Source organism: Amaranthus tricolor, chromosome 11 (genome assembly GCF_026212465.1).
Source record: "Amaranthus tricolor cultivar Red isolate AtriRed21 chromosome 11, ASM2621246v1, whole genome shotgun sequence".
Lineage (NCBI taxonomy): Eukaryota > Viridiplantae > Streptophyta > Magnoliopsida > Caryophyllales > Amaranthaceae > Amaranthus > Amaranthus tricolor.
This window is the reverse complement of record NC_080057.1, coordinates 24,743,836-24,762,159: the sequence shown is the minus strand read 5'-3', so window position 1 is coordinate 24,762,159 and position 18,324 is coordinate 24,743,836. Positions and strand designations below refer to the sequence as shown.

General features: G+C 34.5%; 1 protein-coding gene across 1 annotated transcript; it reads right to left on the bottom strand.

Moving 5' to 3' along the window:
• Positions 1-780: 780 nt before the first annotated feature.
• Positions 781-12,526, bottom strand: LOC130827691 (probable transmembrane GTPase FZO-like, chloroplastic). Its single transcript, XM_057693496.1, has 11 exons — positions 11,791-12,526; positions 9,282-9,826; positions 9,082-9,150; positions 7,629-7,826; positions 6,511-6,642; positions 6,260-6,346; positions 5,059-5,496; positions 4,153-4,317; positions 3,074-3,301; positions 2,114-2,229; positions 781-1,371 (listed from the first exon to the last, which is right to left on the bottom strand). Exons 1-11 carry the CDS (start codon positions 12,296-12,298, stop codon positions 1,089-1,091), a joined length of 2,769 nt encoding a protein of 922 aa, XP_057549479.1. The 5' UTR covers positions 12,299-12,526; the 3' UTR covers positions 781-1,088.
• Between the last annotated feature and the right edge of the window lie 5,798 nt (positions 12,527-18,324).

Here is an 18,324-nt window from a genome sequence, read left to right as displayed (position 1 = left end):
GAATGGGGATGGGTTTTAGGTGATACCCGCCCCCTCTCAAATGACAAGTATTTTTGTTTTAGGGGATGGGGATAGTGATGAGATTATTCTGGATTAATTTACTTTGGATGATTTTGAGTTGATGTTGAAATACTTTTGTTTCAGACATGTATTTTTGTTTGAGACTTTGGTTATGTGTTTGTTTGAGACTTTGGATATGTAATTGTTTGAGACTTTAGATGGTTGGTGGGGTGGGGATGGTTTTAGGTACAAACCCATCGGGGCAGGGACGGGGAAAAAAATTATACCCGCCGCGAGGATGGGGACGGGGATAGGTATTGCATTAACAAATGGGGATAGGGATGGGAATGGGGATGGGGATGGAATGGAAATTCTAATACCCGCTCCGTTTGCATCCCTACTAATACATCAGCAGTAATAAATAAAGTAAGTTTGAACGATAAATAATATCAATAATAGCAAGTATTTCACAACGGATGAAGTATATATATCCATACAATGCACGAAGGTTTAAATATATAAATATATATAAAAAAAATATATCAAAATATACATAAATTAATAATAACATGTGATTGTGATAAAAATTAAAAGTAAAAATTATCATTGTTTGAATAAAACCTATCTATAAGGAAACAAATTAGTTATAGTGAGATACTCCAATAACTATCTAATAAAACTATTTTAAATTAAACTTACAAGAGAAATTTCCTTTTCATTGATGTTTTAATCATAGAAATGAATGACTAAAAAAATTTAAAAAAATTAAATTTAAATAGCTTTACGAGAAATTTGGGTTGAATAAAAAAATCTTTAAATATTCTTACATCTTATAAGTTGGGATATTATACAATCAAAAATAAAAAGTGTAATAAAAATCAAAGGCACACAAAAAATATTTATTAAGCTAAGCCAAGAAACACAATTAAGATCAAACTATCAAGAAGAATGAAAAAAACCCACCGGCCGGGCGGGCGGCCATCTACTCGTCTGACCAGGCACATAACTTGGCAGTTTTATGTTATATACCCATGCAATAATTCCTCACTCGTATCGCCTTCGGTAGAAAGAGTGTGCTCCCAAACGGCTTAGGATAAGTGGATATTTTGAAGCTCGACTTGTAACGTTTGGAGTTTTTTCTCGATAACAGTCAATTGTTCTCGAGTGTCCAGTGACTTGTCTAATCTCTGTTGAGCAGCGTCCTCGTACGGTTTTCCAAGCAGAGATACGTACTTTTCCAATTTCTTGACTGTGATCGACAGATCCTTCTGCATAGCTTCTATAACTTCTTGTTCTACAGCATCGGCGATGCTTTTCACTTTGTCGATAACTTGTTGCCTACGAGCTGGAAAATTTGAGATGGCCAACAAACTGACATGAAAACGAAGACTTGTTAGTTACTACGATATTTCGAGAGATAGTGTTAGAAATCAAGTGCTCCAAGAAAAGCTCGGACTCAAACTTCAAAAGCTTAGGACAAGCTTATACTGTACGAATATGAACAAGGGACGAATCTAGGATACTAGTATAAGATAGGCCTAAGCCTAACACTGATCTATTCATGCGTGTTAAACTAGCTCGTTTGTCATTCTTTCGTGCTACATACTACACCACTGAATATTGATAGGGTTTTTCATTAAATAACCCGGGGACCTAGATTTCCCCATACAAGCGTCATTCTAGAACTGTTTGATATGAAATAATGACTCTATTAGAGGCTCAAGTATTGATCAATCCAGCACTAAAAGCTGTGTTCTCGAACAAATCACAATTTGAACCGAGCGCTACAAGTTGTTCTCGAACAACACACAACTTTGAAACAACCGAACCATGTAAAATCATTCACTTACGTAGGATATAGCAAGAGTTGCATGGGAAAGTTCGAATATACAATGACATTGATGTTTAAACTAAATCGAGGAACTGGACTAATCAAATAAAACACCTTTTTTAAGGAAATTTATCGGGACTCATGAAGCACAAAATATCAGGAAAAGCGAAGACAGCGATGTAAAGCGTCGAGAATGTGGCAAATCCATTCTCTTGTGGAAAGGTGAAACCAAAATCTATGCACACATGGAAAAAGATTATCGATTAGGAAAAAGATATTCACCCGCCAGCAGAACAAAGTCCGAGGGCAAGAAGGTCTTCCAACGTAGTTGGTAGCACTGATGTGAGTAGTGACGCAGATAAGCCGGCAGCCCCGAGACCTCCAAAAGCTCCAAAGAACTGCAGAAAGAGAAGTAAAGAGCAAATATAAGGATAAGAAATTTGTAGCGGGATGGTTCACCTTTGCATTTATAATTACATAAAAGTCAAACAATGATGTGGACTCAACGGGAAAACTTCATAACATCAGGGAGAGGTAGGGGCGACTGGCAAGGGAGCCCCGCAGTAGTAGAAATAAAACTTGAGGTTTGAGGCTCAAATCTTAATGTATATAAATCTTAATTTTTGAATGAATTTTTAAAATTATTAATTTAACAGAATTCTTGTCTATTAAGACGTTGACGCGGTCCTTATTAACATTTTCTGACAAACTCTCGACTTTTCAAGTCTTAAACTATAGTGTTTTGATGCACCTAATCCTCTGTCACACTCATCCATTTTGGTCCGTTTTTCTCATTTTGCATCATTTTTATTTTTGGACAATAGCTCACCGTTACTTTTAATCTCATCCATACATTTATACTCATTTTTTATTTCATCCGCACAATTCATTCTTTCTCTTCATTTATTACCAATTTCTTAAAAACCCCACAATTTCTCTTCGCTTCAAATCTATTGGGATAGAGGGAGTATTTTGTTTAGTATATCGATCATTAGACTAGAATATTTTGAAAATGTATTAGGTTATTCGGCCCCACAATTTAAATTTCTCGCGTTGCCTCTGGGTAGGGGCGTATCCCCACCAAGCTTTTTGACAAAGATCATACATTGTTATGTTAATTTCTTCATTTTTGATTTTGAAATGGCTAAGGTGATATGGATTCAAGGTAAAAGAAGAGCATTTAATCATTCTTTCAATATGCAAAATTAAATAAATATTTATTCAATGTAATACGGGACTCACCACTTCACGGATTTCTTGGTCTAACCATTTCGAGGCTGCAGCAGCGCTAAACTTCTCTATAGATCTTACGCTCTGAATATCAACTTCCCTCGACAGATAATTTGTGGTAAACTCTACCTCATGAGAGTCAACGAGTAAAGGCCATCTTTTCTCAAACGTCTCCTTGTACTGCATACCTTCACGTATGTTGTTCTCTTTTAACCAGGAAGTATACTCGCCGAGAATTCTCTGTTTCAAGGCCCAAATCAAACAAACACTACAAGTACTGATATTTTTAAGTATAAAAGATATCGAATAATGCCAGACGAACTGATGAACAAATCCTATGTAAGATAAAACAAGGAAGCAGAAACATCACCATTCAGGTGAAAAACGGAGGCAAATATGTCGACCATAATTAGGAAAAAAATATTTCCAATATCACCATTCCATTATGTTACCCCAATGTCATTAAGTAACCCCACCTAGACGAGGTTTAGGAGATCGTAGAGGTGTTCATTCGGATCATCGGGTTGATTTCGAGTCGGGTGTTTCGGGTCAATTCAAAATCGGGTTTTGTGTCCATGTTGCTTTTTTACATAATAGTAAATCTATTTTTAACTCGGGCTAAATCGGGTTCGGTTACAAGTCATGTGAAAATCGGGTCATCGGGTCTGTTTTGAACACCTCTCGAGATCAGATATATGCAACCTTACCCTTGTTAACCCTTGTTAGTGATATGATAACAAAGAGTTAGTTTCCAATTGACCCTTGGTAGCAAATTGGTGTCACCAAGGCTGCGTAGTTGTTCAAAACCAGACTTGACCAACACTAATTGGACATGTAGACGAGAAAAACATCAAAATATTCCATCTTCTCAAAACTAGAAAGGTTCATGCGTAATGATCATCTTCTATTAATCATATCCAGGTGGCCTCTTTCGAATAAAATTCCGATATGCATTGCAATTATCCAAATTGGTTGTCAAACAAGTTCTTAGCTTGCTAATCGACCGAACAAAGATAAAAAGAAACAGCATCTTCATTTGAAGGGGGGGAAGAATTTAGACGCGTAATTATAAGTACTCAACTCTGACTTACTTGAGTATCAGCTAATGCCGGACTAACAATATCATTTTGAATACTCTGAGCGGCAGTTGAAGCAGATTTGTCACTTCCAAGAAACATGGAGAAAGCTAGATCCAAATTTGAGAGCTTAAGGGTAGATTCAACAACTTTTAACATACGTCCTTTTGCACTTCCAATCTACAATCATAGCATTATACCCAGAAATCAATTATCGCATCAAGTATAGATCTATCTAGACAACAACGCAAGATTCACAAAATCACAGAAGAATTGCACTTCGCAATATATTCATTTGGCATCATTGCTATCTACCAAATTCTTGTTGGGTGTTTAGTAGGTCAAGAAAGTAAGTTTTTCGTGTTAAAATTGAGGGAATCAATACTAGAGAATCATGGCAGCAAGAAAAGCAATTTGTATTATACTAACCTCAAATACAACGATGTAATAGGACAAACAGGAGACCTCACCCAAAAGACAAGACTAGCCTATTAGGTGAGAAAGCCCATTTGTCTATAAACCCCACACCAATTGCATACCAACCAATGTGGGACAAGTCCCGTACTTTGCAATGAACCATAACAATTGACCCCCATAAGACCGATGTCCTCGTTGGGTCACGGCTGCATTGGGTCACGGTTACGTTGGGTCACGGCCAGCTCTTCCAGGCCACCCACTGCCACCCACTCCGAGTCCGGCTCTAATATCATTGTTATAGGACAAACAGGAGAGTTCACCCAAAAAACTAGCCTATTAGGAGAGAGAGCCCATTTTTCTATAAACCCCACACCAATTGCATACACAACTGATGTGGGACAAGTCTCATACCTTGCAATGGACCATAACAAACGACTTGTGATAAAAACAATAATAGATCAAACACAGCAAGCCAAAAGTTATGAAATTAATTCTACTCTATACCAGTGAGATTATTTGCCGCCTCCATGAAACGCTCTCACTTTCCATTTTCATCCCATACTCCCCAACACTGTGAACTCGTTCCCTCACTGACATCAGGTCCTTCTGGGCATACCTGCTGTCCTGTGTGACCAGTGTTTGACAGGAAGATAAAAGTCGCTCTGCAATTGCTATAGGTGTTTGAAGCTTAATTTTCATCCTCTCGAGGCCAGCAGTGGTTGAACCATCCATCAAGTCATATAAGAAATTTTCAAATGCATCAAAAGCTCGAGAACTTGAGTAGAATTCAGACACCACGAGATTCTTTTGCTGCATTTCATAATCGCTGGTTCCGAGTTTCCTTTCAAGAGCAGATCGAGCAGATACAGGAAATAACTTTACATTTTCAACATTCAGCAACTTCCGCACATTTTCTCTTACAAATGTGACGGCTTCATCAAGCTGCATAATTGATTAAAAAAGGGTTATGCTACATAACAGCAGTTAAAAGACATCTTGAAGGTCAAAAGGTCCCAACTAGGGGTGTTCAACGAGCTGGGCCCCCATTTTGAGCCCTTATTTGGCCCTTTTTATAAGGACCTTGTGAGGGCCGGGTCAAAAACGGACCATACCGAAAAAAGGCTCAATAACGGTTGGAAAAGGGCCTTTGTAAATACCACAATTAATGTATAATTCAAATATTATAAATGACAATTGTCAATGGGATTATTAATAGTTTTTTCAATTTAATTATTATAAATGATAATTTAATTGTTATAAATTAATAAATGGAGATGAAAATAATTTTGAGTAATAAAAATGGGCCCGGAATGGGCCGTATCGGGCTTTTATAGCCCATATTAAGTTTTAGGGACCCTTATTCAACTTGACCCATATTTACTTAAGCCCGGCCCGACCTTTATCCAGCCCATCGAACACCCCTAGTCCCAATATATACAAAAAGATGGCATAATACGCAAAAAAAATAGCCACCAAGGAGGCAGGGAACCCTTTACAATCCCTGAATTAAACCTACAGACAGCTTAAGCCACCGATGACTATCTCAAATACAGTAACCGCAATAAAACACTTTATATGTGTCTTGACTCCTGTGTCAATCATCTACTAGTTTACACATTCAAGACAAAACCCAAATGTACAGTGTCCCCAAGTATGTTTTGCATACAAGTATTCAGTATTTGATGGTCTAATACATGAAACATACCTCACTGACATTCCTGTACATATCAGCTTTATTCAACAAGAACACCACGTTTTTCTTCCACTGTTGCGTGTAGCGTAGGAATGCAACCTGCCAAAAACATTTGACGACTAAAATCATGACCTTCATGAAATTGTTTGAAAGCATTGGGACCAAGAGAGGTAAGAGGACAACAATGCAAAGGGATTTCGTAATTCGTACCCTTACCAGAGAACAATAAGATCACTATAGAAAGCAGAAGAAGCACACTATACCTCACTCTCACTTAATGGGCGATCAGCAGAAAGAACAAAAAGAAGTAAATCAGCTCGAGGCACAAATTCCTCAGTGAGGCGCTGCTGCCTTTGAAGGATGACATTAGTTCCAGGTGTATCAACAATAACCATCTGCTTTGACAAAACAAAATAATGGCTCAAAATAGCACCAGCAACAGCCATTCTAAATCAAGGAATATCTATCTTTTCAGGAAGCGTAAAGTAATAAATAAACGATTAAGAATACGATTAATTTGATTCATTTTATTGACCGGCATGACACATATTCATTGCCACGTGTATATAGGCAGAGGAACTATCTTTGTATCAAAATTCATTTTATTGACAGGCATGATACATATTCAGTCGCTTAGTGAGATTGTTTACTCATGTGAGGCTTCTACTTGCACCGTAGAGCAAAAATAAGCCCGCATCGCATCGTATCGAGAGTCATACAACAACTACATCATTTCACCACCCTAATGCCATTAAGTGACTTCCACCTAGGGTGAGGTTTTGGGGGGTCGGATGTAGTCAACCTCACCCTTACCCTTACTCTTCTTAGTGATATTCCAATTGACCCTTGGTAGAAAACGATTTTAGAGGGTCGCATTTTACGCCAATTCAAGGGAAATCCCATGGTTTCAGCCAATATTGGGCCGTACAACCGCATCACCTAGAACGTTACCACAATTGGGACTGAAACTACATTTTTTTACTATGCCTTGGGTGCTTAAAAAAGTAGTAGTTAGGTAAGTATTTGCTCGGTTCTCCTGATTAGTTTTTCCTAATTAAGCAGTGGAGCAAAGCTAGTCTTTATCCAATAAGTAATCTTCTCACACCTCAAAGAATCTATGTCCAGCTTTACTTATTGTAAGACCAAGCATAAGCGATTTTGTGACAAATTGTACGCTAGAGATCCATCACCTTATTCTTCTTTTCACAGTTAAAATAAGAATTGCAAGAGCAGCTTTCATAATCTTATAAAAGTTGCATTACTCCAAAATAGTGATGCAAGACCGACAATGTTTATTATAAAAGTAAAAGGTTTAACAAATCAGTAAAAGATGCATAGGCCAATACACAACAACAGGAGTATCAGATACCAATTTACCAACCTTTTTTAGAATTTCGGCCGGTAGGTAGCAGATATATTGACCATCTGGAAGCCTTTCACAGCATTGCTGTTCCTTAGCATCTAAGTCAGCATAGCGTAAGAATGTAATCTCATTGGTGGTGGGAACTACCCCCTCCGTCACAAATTTTCCACCAAGGAGCGCGTTGATGACAGATGATTTTCCAGAGTTGAACTCACCCTGATACAACCATCAAGTCAATCACAGATTAACAGTAAAAACCATCATTCAAAAAAAGCAACATATTCCACTAAGTTAACTGCTCGAATACAGGCGAAATTGACGATGAAAAGCAGGAATTTCATGGTGCTAAATGAAGGCATACATGGAAATAGTTCCACACACAAGGAAAATAACAACTATCAAAGACTATCCACACCAGTATTCATTCAGGCTTTTGCATTCGAATGGAGATTATCTAAAGTAAGTAATTAAGCATGAGTCATAAATTAAGGTATATTGTATACAAAAGAAATCTCAAAATAAGTATAAAGTTCTTTGAGATTTTTAAAATAATCCAGAATTGTAAAATCTCTCATAAAAATACTACATTGAAACGGAAGGCTAACAACTAGGAGTTTTTGACCATGCCCCACTCTTATCCATGAAATCCCTCCCAAGGTGTTTTCTCTATCCTTGATTTTCTTCAAGTCGGCTTCCAAAACTCTATTTCATCACCATCTAAACGATTACGCCCCACTCTCATTCTCATCTCTTATCTTGAATCATCCCCAAAATCCCTTCATAGCTTGTCTCTCCCTCCATTTCCTTTCCTCCATCAAGGCCACCTCCAACATCATTGGCTCCCATTACCATCACCACCATAAATATCATTGAAGTTTGATTCTTCCATTCATAATTTTGGCAACATCTCTTACTTTGGCAATTGGCTCTCTTTGCCCATGTATCTCACGTTCTCATTACAAATAAATTCAAATCCAATTCATGTCAATTATCACCAATATGAATGACAATAGAGAAAGAAAACGGATATGGGGGAGAAATGTCAATAAAAAGACAACAAATAAAATAACAAAGACAAGATAAATGGAGAGAGTGTATGCAAGAATGAGATGAAGGAGAAAAAGGTTTCAAAAATGGAGGAGGAAGAGTTCTAGTGAGGTTTCAGGTAGGGAAGAGAGGATATAGTCATCAAAATAAACTAAAAGTTTATGCTCTATAATAGTGACAAGAGATAGATGCACTACTCCAATTTTCAAGCATTAGCGCACACAAAGCTCATGAATAGAAGTTCACACTTCCACTAAGCACACGTGATCGATAATAAAGTTCACCCTTACCACAAAGCACACACAAATACATAATTACATGACTTATAAGTATAACTCGAAAAAGAAAACTCTTATTGAATTTTAGAGCTAATACCCATGTTATCCTTGAACGAGAATTTTCTTGAAGTTGAGCACTCAATTACCACTATGACCAGCAAAAAAGGCTCATCAAGTTGGGAGATAGCATCATTGAGAAGCGAAATTTCCTCCATCTACAAAAGAAAGCAATCCTCTATTACGAGTTAAGACAAAAAAAAAAAAAAAAAAAAAAAAAAAGCTCAAAATCCACTAAATAAACTGCTTCCTCCCCCCTCCCCGACCAACGTTAACAATAAATGATCACCAGTGGCGCAGCCTTCTCAATAGCATTAACTGCTTCAACTAACAACTGCTTCTCCTTGCGTATGAACTGCACTTCTCTGTCTTCAATTTCGACAAAGCTAGATAAACCCATGTCAGGAATACCATTAGTAGAGATGTTGCTGTTGAGCTTATCTATGGCTGCAACTTCCTCCTGGCTACTTTGATCATATAAAATTTTACTAAGAGCATCACCATTAGACTTTAGCTCCTCCAATGAAACAGACACGCCACATGCACCGGACATAAGCACCTTTGATACTTGATCAAAATCTGTCAAGAATCCCATTTCAATGAAGACTGGAATCTTGACATTCTCGTAAATGGAATTCATAAAGAGGTTGGCGGAGATGGGTTCTTCTTGTTCAGCAAGAACAGTACTTGTATAAACTAAAAAATCAGCGCCTTCTGCACTGGAAGCCTGAAGTGCAGCATTCACTGTCTGCACTGTTCTTCCTACAACAGGAAGGACTATAGACTCGGACTTTGAACTCATCAATGTATTTCTTGCAACAATGGGGGGAAGACCTGTAATAACCAAAATGTTTCTTCATATCAACTTAATTTCTAGAACGGCTTTAGTATGGATTCAATGAGTAAAGCAAAATCCATAACTAAATCATACAAAAAAAAACAAAAAAAAAAAAAAGGTTATACTACTTTTGAGTTTCCAGTGGCTACGTTTGCATAGCAACCATTATTAATCAAGCAATATTGTCTAATAGCTTTAATTTGATTGGTCTCAAATCTCAACACATATTTTCATAACATTAAACTATACTTCCTCTGTTCAAAAGACTTGGCCTATTTTTCATTTTAGTTTGTCCCATTGTATTTGCTTCATTATTTTTTACCATGACCCATACTCTTTTTTTATTCTCATTCACCCATTTAACTTAACTTTCGCCTCATTCACACATCTCTTCCACTTTCCCATTAATTATACGTTTCACCACTTTTACTCATTTTTCTTGATTTGCAACCCATTTGCACTTGGGGCTATTTCTTTAGGCTTAAGGGAGTATATAATTTTTAGCTATACCAACTAAAGATATTAGGAATCGAAAGTAACACATCGGATAGCGTGATTGGAAAGAACAAAATATAGCCACTAAATAAACATGTACCAAGTATGCATTTGACAACAAAAGGTATGCACTCCCAGCCCAATGACAAATCACAAGTCACTCAATATCAAAGTTCACCTTTACATTCTTCAATTCAAACATATGTCACCCATTCAACCTCTAATTAAATTAGAAAAATATTCAACAACATTCTATTATCCAATATCATTGATTGGCTCCCACCTAAATACGTGTATAGAACTAGATACATTCGTCCAACATTAAACCAATTGATCGGAATCAAGTATGGCTCAACTCACACCCGAAATTCAAACCCAAAACTCCTCCAAACACTTGAATGTACATCTTTATTAACAACGATGACAACCTTATCCTCGTTAGTGATAATAATAAATAGATTATTTATGGTCGACCCTTACATGCAACTTCACATGGATAATAAGTGCGCATGATTTTAAATAGTGAATAAGATAAACTAGAATAAAATCCCAACTTCCCAAGATTTTGTACCTCATACCCCTGCATCCCTACCTATGTGGCTCATCTAGTTTGAGACATTAGTTTGAGACATGTCAATTCTCACCTAGTCAAACTTTAATATCTCTCATTTAACATAATACTCCATTCTATTCGCTATAAGTATCCCATTTTCTTATTGGGTCAAATCACCCTGAATGCCCGCTAACTTTACCAATTTATCCTTACTAAACTTAACTTTTTACATCATTACACTTACTAACCATACTTTACCCCTATCAAAATTTTTAAAAACTAGCTCTTTCAATTTCACATGTGATCCTAGACCACCTAGTTAGACCACAAGGCTATTCGGGCACATTTTGAGCAACACTTTTTAAATAATTTGTTTCTAAAAAAATTTTTTTATATTTGAAATAATATGATGTTAGAATACATTTTGTCTTGAAATAATTTTCTTATCATCGTCGTATCCAATGTATCCCGCTCACAGAAAACTATGATCAGGATCTGGGGAGGGAAGAACGACGACAACTCATACCCATGCGCATAGAGGAGTGTGCGGTCAAAGTGTCCCTCGACTCGAGAAAGAAATAATTTTCTTAAATTGGAAAATTTTTTATCTTTTAATATAATGAAGGGTAATGAGGCATCAAAAAAAAATAAATAAGACTTCCAATATCTTTGCTCCGTCTCTCTCAGACCGTCTTACAATAAGATCCCTCAAAACAACGAGCTCAAATGCAATAATTATATATAATTATATTAGTTGAGCTATTCAACACATACCGACAATGTCTAACGGAGAGACGGCTCCATCTCACATAAAAATTTGTGTAAATTTGTTAGATTTTGAACTCATACAGAAAAAATTGCCTCCATAAGTTTTGAAAATTGATTTATTTAGAAGAGCAACTAATGTCAAACCTTGATTAGACAACAAAACTCCACTAGCATTAACAGCAGCAGCAATATCAACACGTTCAGCAACCAACAAATAAGCACGATCCCTAATGACAGATTTCAACAAACAAGCAGCTTCGTACAATTTCCCACCACTTTCTTCGCCGCCATTAATAACCACAATTCCAACCCATTCCGCAACAGCTAAATCCACAAAATCAACTACCGACCCATCACTCAAAACCTCAGCAGCATTCAATTGAAGCACTATATTAGGAACTTTAATCTCGGGCCGTTTATACCCACCTGGGAAAAGGGTTCTAAGCTTTGATTTTTCTGGGGATGGTTTAGAATCTTCTTGAAGTGATTTGATGATGTTGAAATGGTGAGAACGTGGGTGTTTGAGTTTGAATTTGGATTTGGAGGGATGGGAATAATTGGGGACATTGTTGAGTTGATTGAAGAAGAGGAAATCGGAGGGATGTGAGATTGAGGAGGATAACGAATGGAAAGGGAATCTTACTCCTAACATGGAGGAGAGAAGAAGATGAGGATTGAAGGTTTTCGATAATGGCGGAAATTAAGTATGGAAAAAGAGAAGAAAAATAAAAAGGAATGATGAGTGGTTACCATACAATTTGGGAGCTTATCTTTTTTTTTTTTTTTTTTTTTTGAAAACCTGGGAGCTTATCTTAAATGATCGTCTCCCAATGTTTTCTTTTCCATCCCTTGCGGTCTTCTCACTATCGATTCTTTTCTCTACATATTGCAATTCGGAACTTATTTCTCATCCCATAAAAAACTTATTTTCTATGGTACCGCTCAAGTTAGCCTCGGAAAATTTTCTTTTTACTTTTTCTTAGATTAAATCGTCATCTAAGAAAGCAGTTTGGTGTGAAATTTAAATCAACGCTTTAATATTATTAGTAAATCGCCATTTAAGATGACGGTTTTCTCTATCACAAATAATAGTCTTCCTTCATGTTAAAAGAAATAATTAGTCAAACCGTCTTAGATGGCGGTATGATTATTAACAAATTTTTGAAAAAAATGATGATAAGTCAGGATAAACCGTCATCTCAGATGGCAGTTTGTGTTAAAGCTAAGAATGCTATTTTCATATAGTGATTTTGTCTAACAGATCAATTAAAAAAAATCACCCTACATGCACGATACCATGAGAAATAAGATTCCCATGAATGCAAAGTCGGAAATATGTTCCCAAATTACAATAATTAGGAAAAAGTTTTCTCACTATCACACCTCAAGATTTATCGATTCGATTAATCAAAATTGAGTATGTTTCAAACTGATCTGAAATAATTTCTACATTTTTTGAAAAATTATTTATATATTAAAGTTAAAATCACTTCCTCATTATGTATTTGTATATACTTAAAAGTCGAAAAAAACTCAACTTGAGATATTACTCTCAAACTTTGTTCAAACATTTGAATAGACCATTATTCATTAAGAAAGAAGTTCAACTTTTACCCAAACCATCAGTTCGATATAACTCAACACAAAGAGGTCATTGCATTACTCAAATGATGAAATAATGCATATAACTCTATACACATATGTCATTGCATTAAGTTGTCTATATACAACTCTATAAATCTTTATCAACTTCTTGAATACATAATCATTTATTGTAGTTCACTTTGTACTAAGTGATTTAGTGTAGTTGTTTGTATCTCGTTATGAATTTCACTCATATTTTCAGGTAGTGTTATGAGGAAAATATTAAAAAAATATATATTTATATGCCTACAACTTGTTATGACTTATAAGGTTTTCGATTAACTCAAGTGTTGCAGATATACTTTTATGGTGTTATTTATATGATGATTTATTAAGAAATCTATCGCCGTACATACAATAAAATACAAATATATGTTTTTGTAAGTTTTATTGTTTTCTTTAAATATTTGTAATACATTCAATTTTTTTTTTTTTTGTTTTGATGATTATGATTTGGAGTATACACAAAAATCAAACATTGTGTTATGTCGTTGTGAGTTTTGTTGGAGCAAGCCACATGATGAGTGAATATCGTGTCATATCGCGGGCCATTACACAATTTTTTATATTCTCTTCCATGGAATTTGTTCAATGGTTGGCCTAACATGGTGAAAATCTTAATATTCTAAACATAGATTAGCACATGTAAAAAAAGTTTCATTAGTAACTCTATGTGTATCTTTTATTAAAATAAAAGATATAAATAATATTATTTGTATCTTTTAGTTTAACAAAAGATACAAATTAATCTTATTCATATCTTTTAATAAACAAAAGAAACTCGTTTGTGTTTGTATAACAAACGATACAAATAAGACTTATTTGTATCGTTTGTTATACAAACACAAACGAGTATCTTTTGTTTATTTAAAAAATACTAATAAGGTTTATTTTGCACACGTTACAAATAATGCTTTGCCATATCCTTTTCATAACAATGAACAATGGAAATAAAGTCTCTTCATCTCCCAACTTTATCAGCATTCTTCCTCTTTTCCTCCGTATTTCTTGGGCATTATTATTTATCGCCACCCTTTTCATTTTATCGTCTTCCCTATCTTAATGAAATGACAAAAATTCCCCAAGACTTAAAATTTGTTTAAGACACTTAAATCTCACTTAATAACACTATTATTACTTTAAAAACATTAAATCAAAAGTTTAAAAGTAATCCCGAACATTTTTATCGCGACTCTATATATATTGAATTTCCAGTAGCGCCCCTGCATAATATACGAACTCAAACACTGTAATATCTCTCTAAAAATGCTCTCTGAGTTTAAACAAGCTAAAAGTTGGAATCGATTTACAATGGCTAACGAAAGCGACTATGAATCCGATTGGGTACGTACTTTAATTGATTCGAATGGGTGTTTTTTTAAAAAAAAATTAAAAATAAAAATAAAAAAATTGGAGTTGCAAAAAACGTGCAACTGAACCATGGATGAATCGCACAAAACGTTTTTGTGCGACTTAAATTTTTTTATCTTTTTTATGATTTACATTATTATTATTTAAATTATATAAATATTTATTTTTTTAGTTTATATTATTATTATGTAAATTATTTTATAATTTACATTATCATTATTATTTAATATACGTTGTAGTAGATTTTTTTTATTTTTTAATTTATATTATTATTATTATTTAAATTATTTAAATAATTTTGTATTTATTTTGTAATTTATATTATTCTTAATGGAATTATTTTATAGTTTATATTATATTAATTAAATATTTAAAATTATTTTATTTTTTAATTTAAATAATTTACAATTTATAATTTATATTATTATTATTTTCTTATTCTTCTTCTTCTTCTTCTTCTTCTTCTTATTATTATTATTATTATTATTATTATTATTACTATTATTACTATTATTATTATTGTTATTATTATTATTATTATTATTATTATTATTATTATTATTATTATTATTATTATTATTATTATTATTATTATTATTATTAATTTAAATAATTTATAATTTATATTATTATTATTATTATTATTATTATTATTATTTTCTTATTATTAAGTTAAATAATTTCTAATTTTATATTATTATTATTATTATTATTATTATTATTATTATTATTATTATTATTATTTCGTATTATTTAATATTATTTTGTATTTTATTATTATTACAATTATTTTATTTTATTTTATATATATTTTAATCTTTTTAATTATTAAATTAAATTATTTTTTTATTTAATGTTGAATATTTTTATTATTAATGTTTGTTTGTATAATGTTTTATTAACCTAATCTATGCTTTATTTGATATTTTATATTTGCAGGACTTTGAAAACTTAGGGGACAATATAGATTACTCTGGTGGATTTATTACGAATAGAGAATTTGATTTCGTAGATGAATTACACAGTTGGGCCGATGAGATAGCAATAGGAATTTGTTTTCAATTTACACGTGCTTCTTATAAACAAAAGAAGGACGTTCTAGAGTTAGTTTGTATTTAAGATGTCACCGCTATGGTAATATTAAGGGTAATTTGCATAATCTAGATAATGCTGCTCGACCTGGTTCTAAAAGTAGAACATGTCGGTGCAAATTTATGATTGTAGAAAGTAGTTGTAAACCAGGAGAAAGACCTTGGACGGTGAGGGTGTGTACTGGGGAAAAAGGAATACATAACCACCCGTTCTTAGTGTACAAAGATGGTCATGTAAGGGCAAATAGGTTGAATGTAGATATTCGGCAGCACATACGAGAGCTTAGTGCAACCGGCATGCAACCTGCCTTTATCATGACTTCAATTAGACAAAATTTTCTTGGTATTTTTGCTAGTATAATCAGATTTATAATGTTAAACAATCAATAAGGATTGAAGAGATAGAGGGTAGGACTCCCTTTCAATACTGTCTTTATATGGCCACAGAGCATAATTACGTAGTTTGGACAGAGTTGGATAGTGAAGGGACATTAAGCAGATTATTAGTTGCAAATCTTACATCCATCCAGATGATACGTACGTGAACGTATGTTGTGTTGATAGATACAACGTACAAAACAAATAAACAAAAGTGGCCGCTGTATAAAGTAATCGGAATGACGCCAACCAATCACAACATCTTGCTTTCGTTTTGTTTGATGCGAGATGAGGTGGCTGTGTCATATTCGTGGGTGTTGGAGGGATTGAGAGATATTTTTGGCACAGCTCAGACTCCTAGCGTTATTGTAACTAATCGAGATGAGGGTTTATCTGCAGCCATTCGTGAAGTCTTCCCAGGTAAAAAGGTTTTGTTGATTAATTATTGTCTTTCTATTTATGTCTTAATTACGTTCAATGTTGTGTTTAATGTAGATGTAAGACATTTGTTATGCGTATGGCATATTGCCAATGACATAGAGAACTTGATGGACAAGTTGTGTGGCGGGAAAATAAATCAACAAGGGTAGATATTCAGAAAAACTAGATGGAACCCCTTGGTTAACAGTTCTACACTTGCCGAATTTGAAGACATATGGGAATCGATTGTGACTACCTGGTCGGTTAGGAACAGAAAGGTCGTTCGATATTTGGCTATAACATAGATTCCACTTAAAGAGAAATTTATGCGTGCATAGACGAATGACTGTTTACACATGGGTAACCAGACTACCAACAGAGTTGAAAGCCAACACTCTTCTTTCAAGTATTATCTTGGTAGCGGTAATAGCTTATTTGATACCCTGTTTAAAAGGGCACACGCACAGATAACAAATTAGCATGCCAGGATTCGACAAGCGCTACAAGAATCTATAAATTCTATTTTAAGGTCGATGCGACATCATTTCTTTAGACCTTTATATCACCATGTATCTATTTTGCCTTGGAACAGTTGCGGCTTGAGCATAACCATATGTTAGATTTGGGTGACTATGTATTTGACAAATGCAGTTGTGCACTTCAAACCACCCATGGATTGCCGTGTGCTTGTTATTTCTATATGTCGCTCCGTTCACAAGGTTATTTGTATTTGGATGACATTCATCCATTCTGGAGAACTTTGACGTAACAGAGGTAGGAGCTGACACCAACGAAGGAGTACGGCACGCAAACGCCAACGACAAAGAGTACTTTCAATCGTTGGTCGATGAAGTCTAAAAAGTAGATCTCGCAGTTGTACGACGCTTGTCTCAGGTACTTGAAGATGAATTACACCCTGATGGAACCGATATAACTGAGCCTTATGCAAGTCCACCGAGAAAAGGAAGACCAACGACAAGCAAAACCCTTAAGAGAAATAAAAGCGCATTTGAATATAGCATATCATTTTCTCGTGGTCGAGGGTCTAGATATTTATCCCGCCGAAAATCTAGTGGTTGAGAAACACAATCCTCAGTTGGAATTAAGTCCTTAATGGTGTTAAATGGAATCATGGAATGACAAAAAAGGGTGCAAATTTACAATCAATATTAGGATTCTAAGAATTGGTAATGCTGATTAGATAGGCTCGATTCTAGCTAATCTCTGTATAGTGCTTATATTGTTTCAACCATGTGGTTTTTGTTTGTTCTAGACTCTTGGATGAGTCTTCCTATGAGTAAGGCCAATTATAAAGTTGTGCAATAATGTTAAAGACTTAATCTGAAAAAATTAAATAGATATATAAACTAATATATCAGTTTTATATGAATAACAACATAAGGTCCACAAAAAGTACGAAACTTGGCTTTACAAACAACATAATATACCTCACATTCAATAAACTTCACATATAGAAAAAATATATTTTTCTCTCATTGCATTGCGTGTAAGTTTTCTACAGTCTACTGAATAAAATAATATGTAAAAAAATGTTCTTTAATTATCTCAATCATTTGGCATTGATTCGATCACCACCATTAATGTTGACTGTTCATTCCATCCAATAATGCCAGCAACTAGGATGGCTACAGGACTTGTTGTATACCAACTTTAACATTAGGATTTGAGTTTGAGTCAAAACAATGTAAAAGGGTTTGGTTTAGGTCAAGGGTCTTCATACCAAACCTAACTCAACCTCACACTACCCTCAAAC